We start from the raw sequence: 12,280 nt of genomic DNA on the forward strand, positions 1-12,280 counted from the left end.
AACTCAAAAAACATGATTTTTGAGTTGTACTATGTACGAGTTAAATAAACATTACTCAGTTAATTATAAAAAATGAATCAACTTGATAGACCTAAGTGGACTAATTTAATTCATAAAGAGTCATCAGATTGTCACAAAAAAAATGGTTGTTTTAAAGAGTTATTCACAAAAATTGTGAAAATAATCAGATTAAGAATATCTTTCTGTCGATATTATTTAATTAGGCAATAATTTCCTATCAAGTTGAAAAGTAGGTTTTCTCCTTTTTTTGTGAAACTTAATTTTTTTCAGTTATGTCATTTTTAAAGTAAGGAAATAATATATATAAAAGAAATTTCTATGTGTTAGGCATGGACTGTGAAAGCATTAGCCACTGCAGAGGAATACAATTTGGAAACTTTAGCTTATGGATTATTGGATCAACAGTTATATATTCCTAGTAAAATCTCTATATCAACTAGTCGTAAGTATCTTTTTTATAACTGAAATTTCTAGACATTTAGATTTTTGTGAAATATAAATGATATAAGCAATTGCGCGAAATTTCACGAGATGTTGTAATTATTCGAAGTGAACGTGAATTTTTGCACGTCACCGAATATATGCTGCATTGTCCATGGTTTAATTCATTCAGTTCCATAACTCATGGTTAACTCTTAAGGCTGTGTTCGAAAACATCACCCGAGTGCCCCAATGCATCGTTTTATTCTTGTTCACCCAATATTAAATAAGGATAAGATGATACACGGAGGCAACCAGGTTTCCGAACGCAGCCTAACTGAAGTTCAACTTGTTTCTTATCTCTTTCCAATTCTAGAATTTCCCCAGTTAAGAGTTAACCGTGAGTTGTGGAATTGGGCCTTATCAGTCATACTTAAGCATATAAAGAGCAGACAATTAACTAAAATCGTCAGTATTATTATGATTACGTGTTTATATAGGAGTTTTGGATAATTCTACCTCAAGAATAATTGACATATCTGTCAATCGTCATTTTGTTAAAATATATGTACGTGAATCATTTTATGTAAGTGTTTAGCATACACAATCACAAAAATGGAAAAAAAATATATCAGTCGACACGTTTTTTTTGTAAAGTTAACGAATTTGGCAGAAAAAAGTATTGCTCTGCCCCGTAAACCGAGATATTAATCGTTAAAATTAACGATTATTCAGGTTAGAAAATCTGTCAGCCATAAAAAAGACCTCTATTCTTGCGAAGAATTGTAAACTCGTGTGGAATCGTTCATAGGTTTCCAACTTGACACGCAAAACGAGATTCAATTTAAAAAAAATTAAAATTGAGTAAATTAAAATTAAGCAAAAAAAATTAACTTTCATTTTACGCAGGGGGGGGGGGGAAATGGAGGCGAGACTCGAGAGGCGGACGGAATCCAAATTAACAAGTGTGTACGAAGGTAACGAAGGGTTCCCGTAAAGTCAATTTTTTAAAATTAAATCTCGCTTTGCGTGTCAGATTGGAAACACAAAAGGATCTTTTTCATGGCTGTGATAAATTTCCTAATCTGAATGGTTGTCAAATTGTAACGATTAATATCTCGGTTCACGGGGTAGAGCGACACTTTTTTCTGCCAGATTTGTTCATTTTACGAAAAAACGCGTCAATTGGTATATTTTTTATCCATTTTTGTGTATGCTAAACTAAACAATTACCACCAATTTTACAAAATGATATAATAAACTAAGCATAAAAAAAAAATCGAATATAGTGATTGTTATAATTTTTATTACTAATATCTCTCAAATCTTTGATTGTAAAGAATGCTTTATTTTTGTACATAATTGCAAGCCAAAGTAGACATTGGCTGCGTTCAGCAGAGAAAGCAGCTTTGCAACTGTTGTAAAATTCTTTAATATGATTGGTTTATACGTTTAGATCTGTCAGGAACTAAAAGCAAGAACCAATCGTATTGAAGAATTTTACAACAGTTGCAAAGCTGCTTTCTCTGCTGAACGCAGCCACTGAGTTTATGTATTGGTATTAGAGTCTGATCGAAATTTCGGTTTCGGTCAGTTTCGATCATTTCGGTAAAAAATCAGGGTTTCGGCCGAAATTAAGAGAAAATTTCGGTGAGTAAAACGAAACTGTATAAGTTGCACGCGACAATGAGCGCTTAAAAAACAACTGATTTTAATTATTAACTCGTTGATTAAGACAATTTGAGTACAAACTTTGACGTGATCCTAATAATAAATGTGATTTTTTATTTCTTTAAAAGTTGGGGATACAATATTATTATATTATTATAGTTAGACATTTTTTAATAAAAAAATCTTGTTTTTTAAAGATTACATAAATTTGTCATGATTTCTGATGAAATCATACGGTCTCTGTAAAAATTGATCCAAAAATGTCGATTTCGACTCCGACCGAAAAAAATGTGACTCCGTTAGCTTCTTCTTTTTTTTTGTTAGTAAAACTTATCTAAGTTTCAGTTTCGTTTTCGGCCGAAATTGAATGACAATATGACCGAATATTCATTTTCGGTTTCGGTCGGAGGTCAGAACGTGGTTTCGGTCAGACTCTAATTGGTATAATACAGGTCCATCCAAAACTTAGCTGACAAGCCTGGTATAATATAACAAGCTCTGTATTTGTATACCATATTTTATGAAGAAATATCAAAAATGAATTCTGACTTTTAACTAGATACAAAAAAAAATTGTTTAAATAATAGTACTTCTTGTACTTAGAAATTAGAAGCTCACAGTTCAGTTTGGAAGAATGAATGAAGACAAACAAGCAACGATGAAGTTGCCTATTCCGCTGGATTTACCAAAAGAAGAATTAGAAGAATTAATAGATAAAGCAAAGGATTGGGCGCTTATACATGGAATATGCTTGAGACCGAAAAAAGTTTTTGATAGAGATATCTTGCAATTTGCACCGTTCACGCTTTTTCCATCACCATTCCCCCGAGAGGAATTCTATAACGCCTGTGATATTCAGATCATTTTGAATGTACTCATACATAGAGTAGCTCATGATTACGATTTTTTGAAAAATACTTTGGGAGAGATTATAAAAGTGGACGATTTTACTAAAAACTTATTTAATATCTATAAAATTATTCACAAGGAAGGAGTTACTCAGAAAATATCTCTTGGCATATTACGTTCAGACCTGATGTTAGACACAAGTTGTCCCAAGAAAAATATTAAAATGCTCAAGTCTTACTGCTGCTGGAAGCAAGTTGAGATAAATACAATTGCTTCTGGATTCGGTTGGTTAGGACCTGCATCTACGCAGCTACACAAGTTTGTCTTGCAAGAACTTGGCTATACGACTGAGCTGAAAAATCTTCCTGAAAATAATGCTCTACAAGCACTGTGTTCTAGTTTCATAGAAGCATGGAACTTATATGGCGATCCACAGTATGTTTGTAATTTTAGAAAATATCTATTTTTAGTCTTATAATTTATTATTTATTTAATCTCAATATCTCCAATGATTGTTACATTATTTTGTTATCTATCGTTTGAATATTATTTCGATTTTTTCATACTTAAAAGCATATAATTATTTGCAGAGCAGTTATTTTGTTTGTTATTGAAGACACTACATATAATATTTGTGATCAGCGCTTCCATGAATATGAAATTCGTAAGCAGAATTCGGATATAAAAGTAATTCGCAGAAATTTTACGCAATTAGTGACTACTGCGAAACTGGGTCCCAATATGGAGCTAGTAGTAAGTAGTCATGTTGTAGCAGTAGTTTACTACAGATGCGGTTATGAGCCTGGTCAGTATCACACCCAAAAAGAATGGGACGTGAGATTGCTGATCGAGAGATCATTGGCGATCAAATGCCCTAGCATTCAATATCATTTAGCTGGTACAAAGAAAGTTCAATAAGCTCTTGCAAAGCCCGGTATGGTTGCACATTTCTTAAAGGATGAAAAGACTGCGGCAAAAGTCAAAGAGGTATTTACTGGTAAGTAATTATTTTCTCATTTATTGAAATAAGTTATAAAAAGATTGTTTGTTACTAATATTAATATTAGTACATTGCAACATGTGATATTCTTATTTAATTATGTGCATGTAAAGTTAAATTACATGAACAAAGATATATGATTTTTTGTTTCAGGTCTTTATCCGCTGGATTTTGATGAATTTGGAAATGCCGCTGTAGATATGGGTATTTCAAACCCTTGGTGTTTCGTGTTAAAGCCGCAGAGAGAAGGTGGTTGTAACAACTTGTACGGGACAGATATAAAAAATTTTCTAGAATCTGTAAAATCTAAACAGAATCGAGTAGCTTGGATTCTTATGGATCGAATTTGTCCGCCAGTGTACAGAAATTATGTTGTGAAATATGGAAATGGAAATATGAATTTAGAGTTGAAAGAACTAATCTCAGAGTTAGGTATATTCGGTATTATCATTGGAGATGATAAGAATATTATAATAAACAAACAGGCTGGTCATATGTTAAGAACAAAATTATCCACCGACAATGAAGGCGGTGTGGCTACTGGTTTAGGTGCTTGCGATAGCCCATTTTTAATTGACTGATATGTAAAATTAATTTTATTGCGTAAAAACAATGCACTACTTACTATGCAGTTATATTATATCATTATATCATTTCTTTCTTGAAATAATAATATTCTTAATATTTTTACCCATAAATTCGATATTTTTATGAATTAAGATTTTGTATGTACATTTGTAAATATAAACACACATATTCATATACAAATATATGTACAAATATATTGAAATAAAATGCATTTACTTATATAGCAATTAAAACTTTTATTTCATTAAAATAAATAAAATCCTTCTTACTACTTCCAAATTATAAAATTTGAAATTAAATTTGTTCTGTATTTTGAACTTTTTTTTCAGCTTTACCTGATGTTATACATGCGGTGGCCAAATATGAAGTGGGGCATGAACCACGAGAGATCTTTTTCTTCCGAGAAGGTAGCATTGTTATGTGGAATATTTCTAATCTCGAATGTGGCAACGTATTACAATTTTTGAGACGTTATGAGCAAAATCGTTACACAGAAGAATTGGTTCAAACCGAAAGCGAGTTAATGAATTATACTTATGCGGATCCCGGGTATCTCTATTTTTTTGTTAATAAATACTTTTATGTTCTCGGACTCCATGTATAAAATAAACTGTGAGAAACTTGGACAAATGTAAGTGCTTAAAAAAAAAAATTCAGTAATTCTTGGAACTTAACAGGAAAAAGAGTCACTTGAAGGATGGCGATATTATCCTGGCACAGGAAGCAGGAAATTTGGATAAGTATACGTTTTCCAATGCCATGGCACAGTCTGTCAAGTTAGGCATATGGGAGGCATCGTTAAATCGTTATGTCGATTCAATTGAATTCGTTACGGAAGATCTAAAAATTGGCAAGAAGATTCAGATGACGCAGCATGAGGTGTTGAGGAAACAGGGCGAATTGTTCGCTCTCAGACATCGTATCAACTTAACGTCGGATCTGTTGGATACACCTGATTTCTACTGGGAACGAGACGATTTGGAAAATTTGTATCAACAAACCTGCGGATATTTTAGCATCGCGAAACGTACGAAAGTAAGTATTTGATACACATTTTGTTGACTTCTATATGATTCTAGCTTTAGTAAAATATTTACTGATTATGTAGGTGATGAACGAGAGATTAAATCACTGTTTGGAACTGGTGAGCATTTTGTCATCGCACTTGAGCGATCGTCATCACATACGTTTGGAATGGATGATTATCATACTTATTATGGTAGAGGTCGCTTTCGAAATTTTGCATTACATCGATCGGTACCTTGTGAAATAGTGACCTAATAATAATAAATAATACCGTTTACATTATATACAAAAGCTGGATAATCTACGTATATTATGTATATATTTCTTAAATATACATTACTGATATATTCTAATCTAAAATTATCGCCTCTTTAAGTTTTACAATTCGTATTCTAATCATCAACTAATTGCCCTTTGAGAATACGAATGTCGAGACGAATGTGTTTTATGGCAACATTGATCTTTCTTAATACGAATATAAATCGGTTCTTCACTTTGCAAAAGCAAAATTAAGAGACAAAAGAAGACCAAAAAGGAGCAAGTAATATATATAACATAAATAATAATGTTAATGATTCATATATTTTAGTGAAAGACTTTTCGATCTTTACTTCGTTAGTTCTAAACAAAAGTAAAATCAAAACCTCAACATGGAAATTATTCTATTATAGAGATTGCACTCAATATTCCAATAAATTAAAGCAATGTAACAAAAGTGTAATAAGAGCATCTCATCTATTGCTAATTACAAAATATAATATATAAATAAGTAAAATAATAGTACGTCAATAGTTAAAAATGAAGATAACAAATTCATCAGATCGGGGCGAAAATCCTGTTAAATCTAAAATTTTAATAAATATTTTAATAAATAAAATAGAAAAGTAAAAAGTTTACGTAAGCTTACTGTGTTTTCAACATCAGATTGGATTTATCGAAGCATTTAGTCGTGTCTGAACATATTATAAAACGTAATCATTCATTCGACTGGGATAATACAGAAATATTAGACTTAAAACGTAGTTACCATAAGAGAATCATTTCCGAAGTGATTTTTAGACAGGAACAAAAAATAGTATAAATTATCAAAAAGACAAGAAGATGTTTCATGATTCCCATTTGAACATACTTGATTTATTGAAAGAAAAATTTTAGCGTTTGTGGCTCTATTTTATGTGTTTATGTTTGTATCATTTACCTACCGACTTTATACATGTAACGATAAACAGTCATCCTCAGAAAGCATCAATAATAATAATAATAATGATGATGATGATGATGATGATAATAAAAAAGAGACCGTGCAACATTTGAAATGCTCCGCACGATAAAAACTAAGCATTTTTGGTTATCAAAATTCACATTAAGTTTATGACTTCTTACTTTTCTATTTTATTTGACTTTATTAAAATATTTCTTCTGATTATTTTAATAGATTGACTAACCTTTTTTACGTTATCTGATTACATGGGTTGTACACTACTTCTTTTAGACTTGACAGAATTCTCGCCTCGATGAATTTGTTATCTTCGTTTTAACTATTGACGTACTATTATTTAACTTATTTATACATTTTGTAGTTAATAGTATATGACAGTCTCTTATTACACTTTTGTTCCGTTGCATTAACTTATTGTCAGAATATTAAGTGCAATCTCTACAATAAAATAATTTACATATCGTGGTTTTGACTTTACCTTTGTTTAGAATTAATGAAGACTAGATAAAGGTCGAAAATGTTTTTTCACTACACAATATATGAATCATTCACATTATTATTTATATTACATCTATTATTTACTATTTTTGCTCCTTTTTGGCCTTATTTTATCTTTTAATTGCTTTTTCTGTTAACTTGAAAAGTTTGCCTAACATTTTTTTAATGAAATAAAATAATATCTTAAGAATAATATCATGGACAAAATTATATATTTTTTCATGACTAATTTACATAATATAATTGTTTACGGTATAAATTCGGCAATTTTTAATGGAATCACGAATTTGTCGAGATTTTGTTCGAGTAAACAAGCGAGTAGACGCGGAACGGAGAGAACGGTGCCTGATATCATGGTAGGAAACTCCCTGCCAGTGGATGTTTGATAGGCAATCAGTAATCTCTTGCTGAAATAATCGCCATATGTAGATACGTGACCGATCTCAATGTACCGGTTCATGAATGGCGACCACATCTCGAAAGATACGCGCATTTCCTCGCAAGATTGCAACTCGGACGCGGGTCGCATGACGACGCGATAGTGATCGCACAGATCGTCGTACAATCTGCATACAATCTCCAAAAGTTCTTCGAACAAGATTTTGTATTCCTCGCTCTTTGCGTCTTTCACTACGATGAAGGAGTGTGCAACGGAAGCCTGGCACACGGTGAATAAGCCACAAATGTGCGAATCTCGAGGTGATGGTGTATACTGTCTGCCGGTGGCAAAGTACTTGAGCGGAAAATTCTTGGGATTTATCAACTGCTTTGTATGCAATGCCAGAAAAGAGGCCAAGCTTGCGCCACCGACCAGATGCATACGATTCGGCGAATCTCTCTCGACTTCGTTATGATTCTCTATCACAAAAGTGGCCATAGGATCTTCGTGATTCAAACCGGAGGCCTCTACCACAAAACTGCGGCTGAAATCCGTACCGACTATCTTCACCATGTTGTTTTCACTGAAAATTCGTCCTGCGTGTGCCAGTACAGCAAACTCGAACAAAGCCGCGTCGTTGTTTAGGAAATAACACATAGGATTCTTGTATTCTAGCAGATCTAAACTAGTCCCAACGTCGAGGTGACTTCTCTTCTTCTCCAATATCTCCGGCAAGTTGCCGACACTCTTCAGTATCACCGGTTCACCGACTGGCGTCCTAGGATCCAACTCGTTCGGTAACTTCAAGACCTTTTCTATTACATCTTCATCCAGGTCCCAGATCGCTTCCTTTATCGTCTTTAAATCTTGCCGTACGATCTTGAGCTGTGTACGCAACTTGAGCACTTCTTGTTGCTGCTCGGCAGTATGTTCGGTGTTTTTCAGCAGAGTTTTCATGCAATCCGTCAATTTCTTGTTATTGTTTTCTAATGCATATCTGTCTGCAACCACCTTTGTATAGAAATCCCACGCTTCCTTCAATAGAACGACGTTTACATCCATCCCACGCAATGCGAGATTTTTCTGTAGATTTTCTACATTGGCGAATCTCTCATCGAAGTCCAAATATGGCGACAGATACGCAAACGCTTTGTAAGCCTTATTACCGGAAATGTACAGTGCTGAACTGTAATCTCTCTCAAAGTTTAGTGGGAGGGAAGTCCTTCGGCAAACATCACATATCAAAGTTCTGTACGTACGCTTTAAAGCGTAAGTTAATCTGTACAAGTTATTAATCATTGCAATTTTCTAATTTAAATTCTTTCTCTTCTTTCTTGCATCGCAGTAAAGATATAACGACTCGAAATTAATTATAAGATAACTCTATTCATTTATTTTCATTACTTTAGCATCTGACGTAGCATTTATGTCCAAGTCTTCCCGTGTCATGGTTTCAATCTTTCGTTTCTGTGGCGTGATGTAGCTTCCTTTGCCTGCTGCTCTTTCCGAATCTTCGATACTGTACGGCTCTAATTCGAGCGCTTTCATTCGTCGTTTATGCACTTTAGTATTGAAGTGAGTATGCAGAGCAGTTTTGTCTATAAAATATCTCCTAAAATCAAATTAAATTCTTATTGTTAAATCTAAAACAATAAGTAATGTCGATATGAGCCAACACAGGATGTTCGAGTGTGTGTGTAATTTAAACACAATTTATTAAGAAAGTAAATACATGTATACGTTTCGATCTTCGGTTCGCGGGTCCTTATCAGTACAATTAATCGCATGATACAAATTATTCGGAAAAACGCATGAAAGAAAATGCTCTAGTACATGGGTTAATGGTCAAACTGGTTATTATTTTAAATAATTTCTTATGACCTATTTCTTATTTGATGTTTTAAATAAGTTCTTGGAATCTATTTAAAAATTTTTATTTTATATAAATCGTATTATAAGTTATTTTAGCAATCCCTGTTTAGAACATCAATATATAAATAAAAGGGGAATACGGAATGCGCTAAAACACGATCGCGCCAATATTCTAGGCTGCGTGCACGTGCGCCTTGAATTGTTATTTCTAATATTACAGGATCTTATGTATTATTATTTGTGCATAATTAAATTAATATTTTTAATATTGTTTCGATATGATTAATATTTTTAAAAAGTTTCCAATTTCTAAACAGATATAAATGTAGATTTATTGCTTATAATTATATTTATAATTATTTATATATAGTTTTATTTTTCTCTCTCACTTTTATCAAAAAACAATGTTTTTAAATTAATATTATTTAATTACTTGTATAACTTATACAATAGAAATCCAGGATGGATAATAGCGCAAACCAACGCAGCCACGGGCGTAATTATCATCTCTTTGATCGCATCTGATGAAATATTAGTCCTATCAAAAAGCCATCTGACTATTTTTTTCGTATACAGCACATACAAATAATTTAGTACTCTCTACCAAATTTCAGATTTTAGAAAACAGTTACATTATATACAGGGTGTTAAGTATGTTGCCATACTCAACAGAGCGATTCTTTGGTTTATTTCAAGTAAAAAAAGTCCGTATAAACATGTGTCCTAAACGGCTTAGTTTCCGAAATAAAAAAAATTTAAACGTGTAGTAATAATCTGTTTATTTTTTTTTTTTTTTTTTAAAAATACAGCTTGAACTAGTAAAAAACTAGTCAAAAACAGAAAAACAAAAAAAAACAGGCTTCAGTTCTTCTGATGAAATAAAATAATTAGATGAATTGTTGAAAATATTCACCTTGCGATTTTGATGGACTGAAACAATTTGGCCCGAAAACGTATAAGCTAACTGACCCGCAGCAACATCAGAACTGAAGTCTATTTTTGATTTTGTGACTTTGACTTTGTCACTTTGTTTACGGTTGTGTGAATGGTAACTCACGTGAAGCAAGGCATATTTATACAGAAAGATATCTCCAACGTAATTTACCGTTTCGTCAAACATTTGCGAACATTCACCTGTATTTCAGAAATTAAGTCGTTTAGGACATATGTTTATATGAACTTTTTTACTTGAAATAAAACCAAAGAATCGTTCTGTTGAGTATGGCAACATACTTAACTAACACCCTGTATATATATTCTTTGCAACTTTAAAGTAATGCTGACGCTACATGTTTTGACATTGGGCTGTCTGACAGTTATATTTCTACATCTTGTTATATAAACTATCCGTATATAAATTTTCAGCTTTTAGAAAATATTTTTGTGACACTACTTTTTTTGACGCCTTTGAAGGAAATGCCGGCGCCAGAGGTTCTAACACCTGACCTGCTGACTCTAGCATTTTGCTTTTTATCCTGAATACTAAATATAAAAAAATCTAGATTTTAGAAAATAATCACGTTTTTTTCACGCGGCCTCCTAAACTATAACGCAATTATTATTAACATTTTTTTAACCAATTAATTTAATTTACATAAAAAGAACGAGACACTCTCACATAGATGTTGATGGTTCGAGCAATAGATACATAATGAGTTACAAAACAGATCGTACAGAGTATCAAAAAGCAAAACAACAAGAAGGAAGCATTACATCATGTAAATAAATTAGCATATAACAAGTCTAACGATAACGTGTCATTTTGTAAATTCAAACCTCGTTTTCGTTTCTTTATGAGAATCATTTCCGATAACAATCGTTTATTTAAAATCTTTTCTTCGTCTAATATTTTAACATTGTCTCAATCAAAATTGTGAGATGAAAAAGATTTTCAAGAATATTGACCAAATTTCTCATAATTTGTTTTTTAACAGTAAATCGAACAATTTAATAATAATTGCGTTACGCATGGTTCGCACAACTTTGACTTCATGTAAGTGATATTATTTTTTCATAAAATTGTGATTCTCCGACATAATTATGAAAATCTGATGGTAATTCTTGTATAACAAATCGGACAACTTGATGACAAAAATTCGACAAGTGGACATCTAATAGTTTGACCATTAACCCATGTATTAGAGCATTTTCTTTCATGCATTTTTCCGAATAATTTGTATCGTGGGATTAATTGTACTGATGAGAACCCGAACCGAGGGTCGAAACATACATATGTATTTATATTCTTAATAAATTGCGTTTACATTCGAAGATCCTGTGTTGACTCATATCGGCATTATTTATTGTTTTAGATTTAATCACTTAAACCTATTTCATTTATTAATTTTGATTTCTTATTGTTAGTTTTAATAGTTTTAGTAAATATTGTTTCATGTATTATGTAAAAATTATTTATTACTATAAAAATTATCGTGTCATTTCGACATACAAAATGGTACTCCATAGTAACATTAACTTACAAGTGATTAAATATTAGGTGAAAGGAAAAGTTCTGCAGTATTTTTAGCTTAAAATTATATATACAATATCTTCGTTAAAAACGATCAAATTTAAAAAAGGGATTTTAAAGCTTGAAATCTCTACTTTCAAGTAGTTACTATATTTTTTTAATTTATGTGAGTTTTGTAATTTTTACATATAGAAAACTACGAGCTGAAAAAAATGAAAAATTTTCTTTACACTTTATAGGTCTGTAGCGTGTCCAAAAAAATTTGAG

The 12,280-nt window shown here is 32.0% G+C and overlaps 4 protein-coding genes across 4 annotated transcripts in view; 2 read left to right on the top strand and 2 right to left on the bottom strand.

Moving 5' to 3' along the window:
* Positions 1-384: 384 nt before the first annotated feature.
* On the top strand, positions 385-4,633 carry LOC108731836 (glutathione synthetase-like). The gene is given in 4 exon segments (XM_018462356.1): positions 385-463; positions 2,716-3,396; positions 3,552-3,958; positions 4,115-4,633. Coding segments are annotated over 3 exon segments (1,485 nt in total). The 5' UTR covers positions 385-463; positions 2,716-2,746; the 3' UTR covers positions 4,543-4,633.
* A 512-nt stretch (positions 4,634-5,145) lies between these two features.
* Positions 5,146-5,822, top strand: LOC108731831 (required for meiotic nuclear division protein 1 homolog). Its single transcript, XM_018462351.1, has 3 exons — positions 5,146-5,180; positions 5,227-5,584; positions 5,658-5,822. The coding sequence occupies exons 1-3, from the start codon at positions 5,146-5,148 to the stop codon at positions 5,820-5,822; spliced, it is 558 nt and encodes a 185-aa protein (XP_018317853.1).
* A 1,717-nt stretch (positions 5,823-7,539) lies between these two features.
* Positions 7,540-9,146, bottom strand: LOC108731837 (Seryl-tRNA synthetase-like insect mitochondrial protein). Its single transcript, XM_018462357.1, has 2 exons — positions 9,076-9,146; positions 7,540-8,950 (listed from the first exon to the last, which is right to left on the bottom strand). The coding sequence occupies exons 1-2, from the start codon at positions 9,093-9,095 to the stop codon at positions 7,540-7,542; spliced, it is 1,431 nt and encodes a 476-aa protein (XP_018317859.1). The 5' UTR covers positions 9,096-9,146.
* The window catches only part of LOC108731838 (zinc finger protein 593 homolog), an 8,451-nt gene continuing 5,140 nt past the window's right edge, over positions 8,970-12,280 (bottom strand). The window contains exon 3 of the mRNA XM_018462358.1: positions 8,970-9,283. Within this exon, the coding sequence (XP_018317860.1) occupies positions 9,055-9,283 (229 nt within the window). The 3' untranslated portion in view covers positions 8,970-9,054. The remainder of the gene's footprint in view (positions 9,284-12,280) is intronic.

Source organism: Mycetomoellerius zeteki, unplaced genomic scaffold (assembly GCF_001594055.1).
Source record: "Mycetomoellerius zeteki isolate Tzet28-1 unplaced genomic scaffold, Tzet1.0 scaffold139, whole genome shotgun sequence".
Classification (NCBI taxonomy): domain Eukaryota; kingdom Metazoa; phylum Arthropoda; class Insecta; order Hymenoptera; family Formicidae; genus Mycetomoellerius; species Mycetomoellerius zeteki.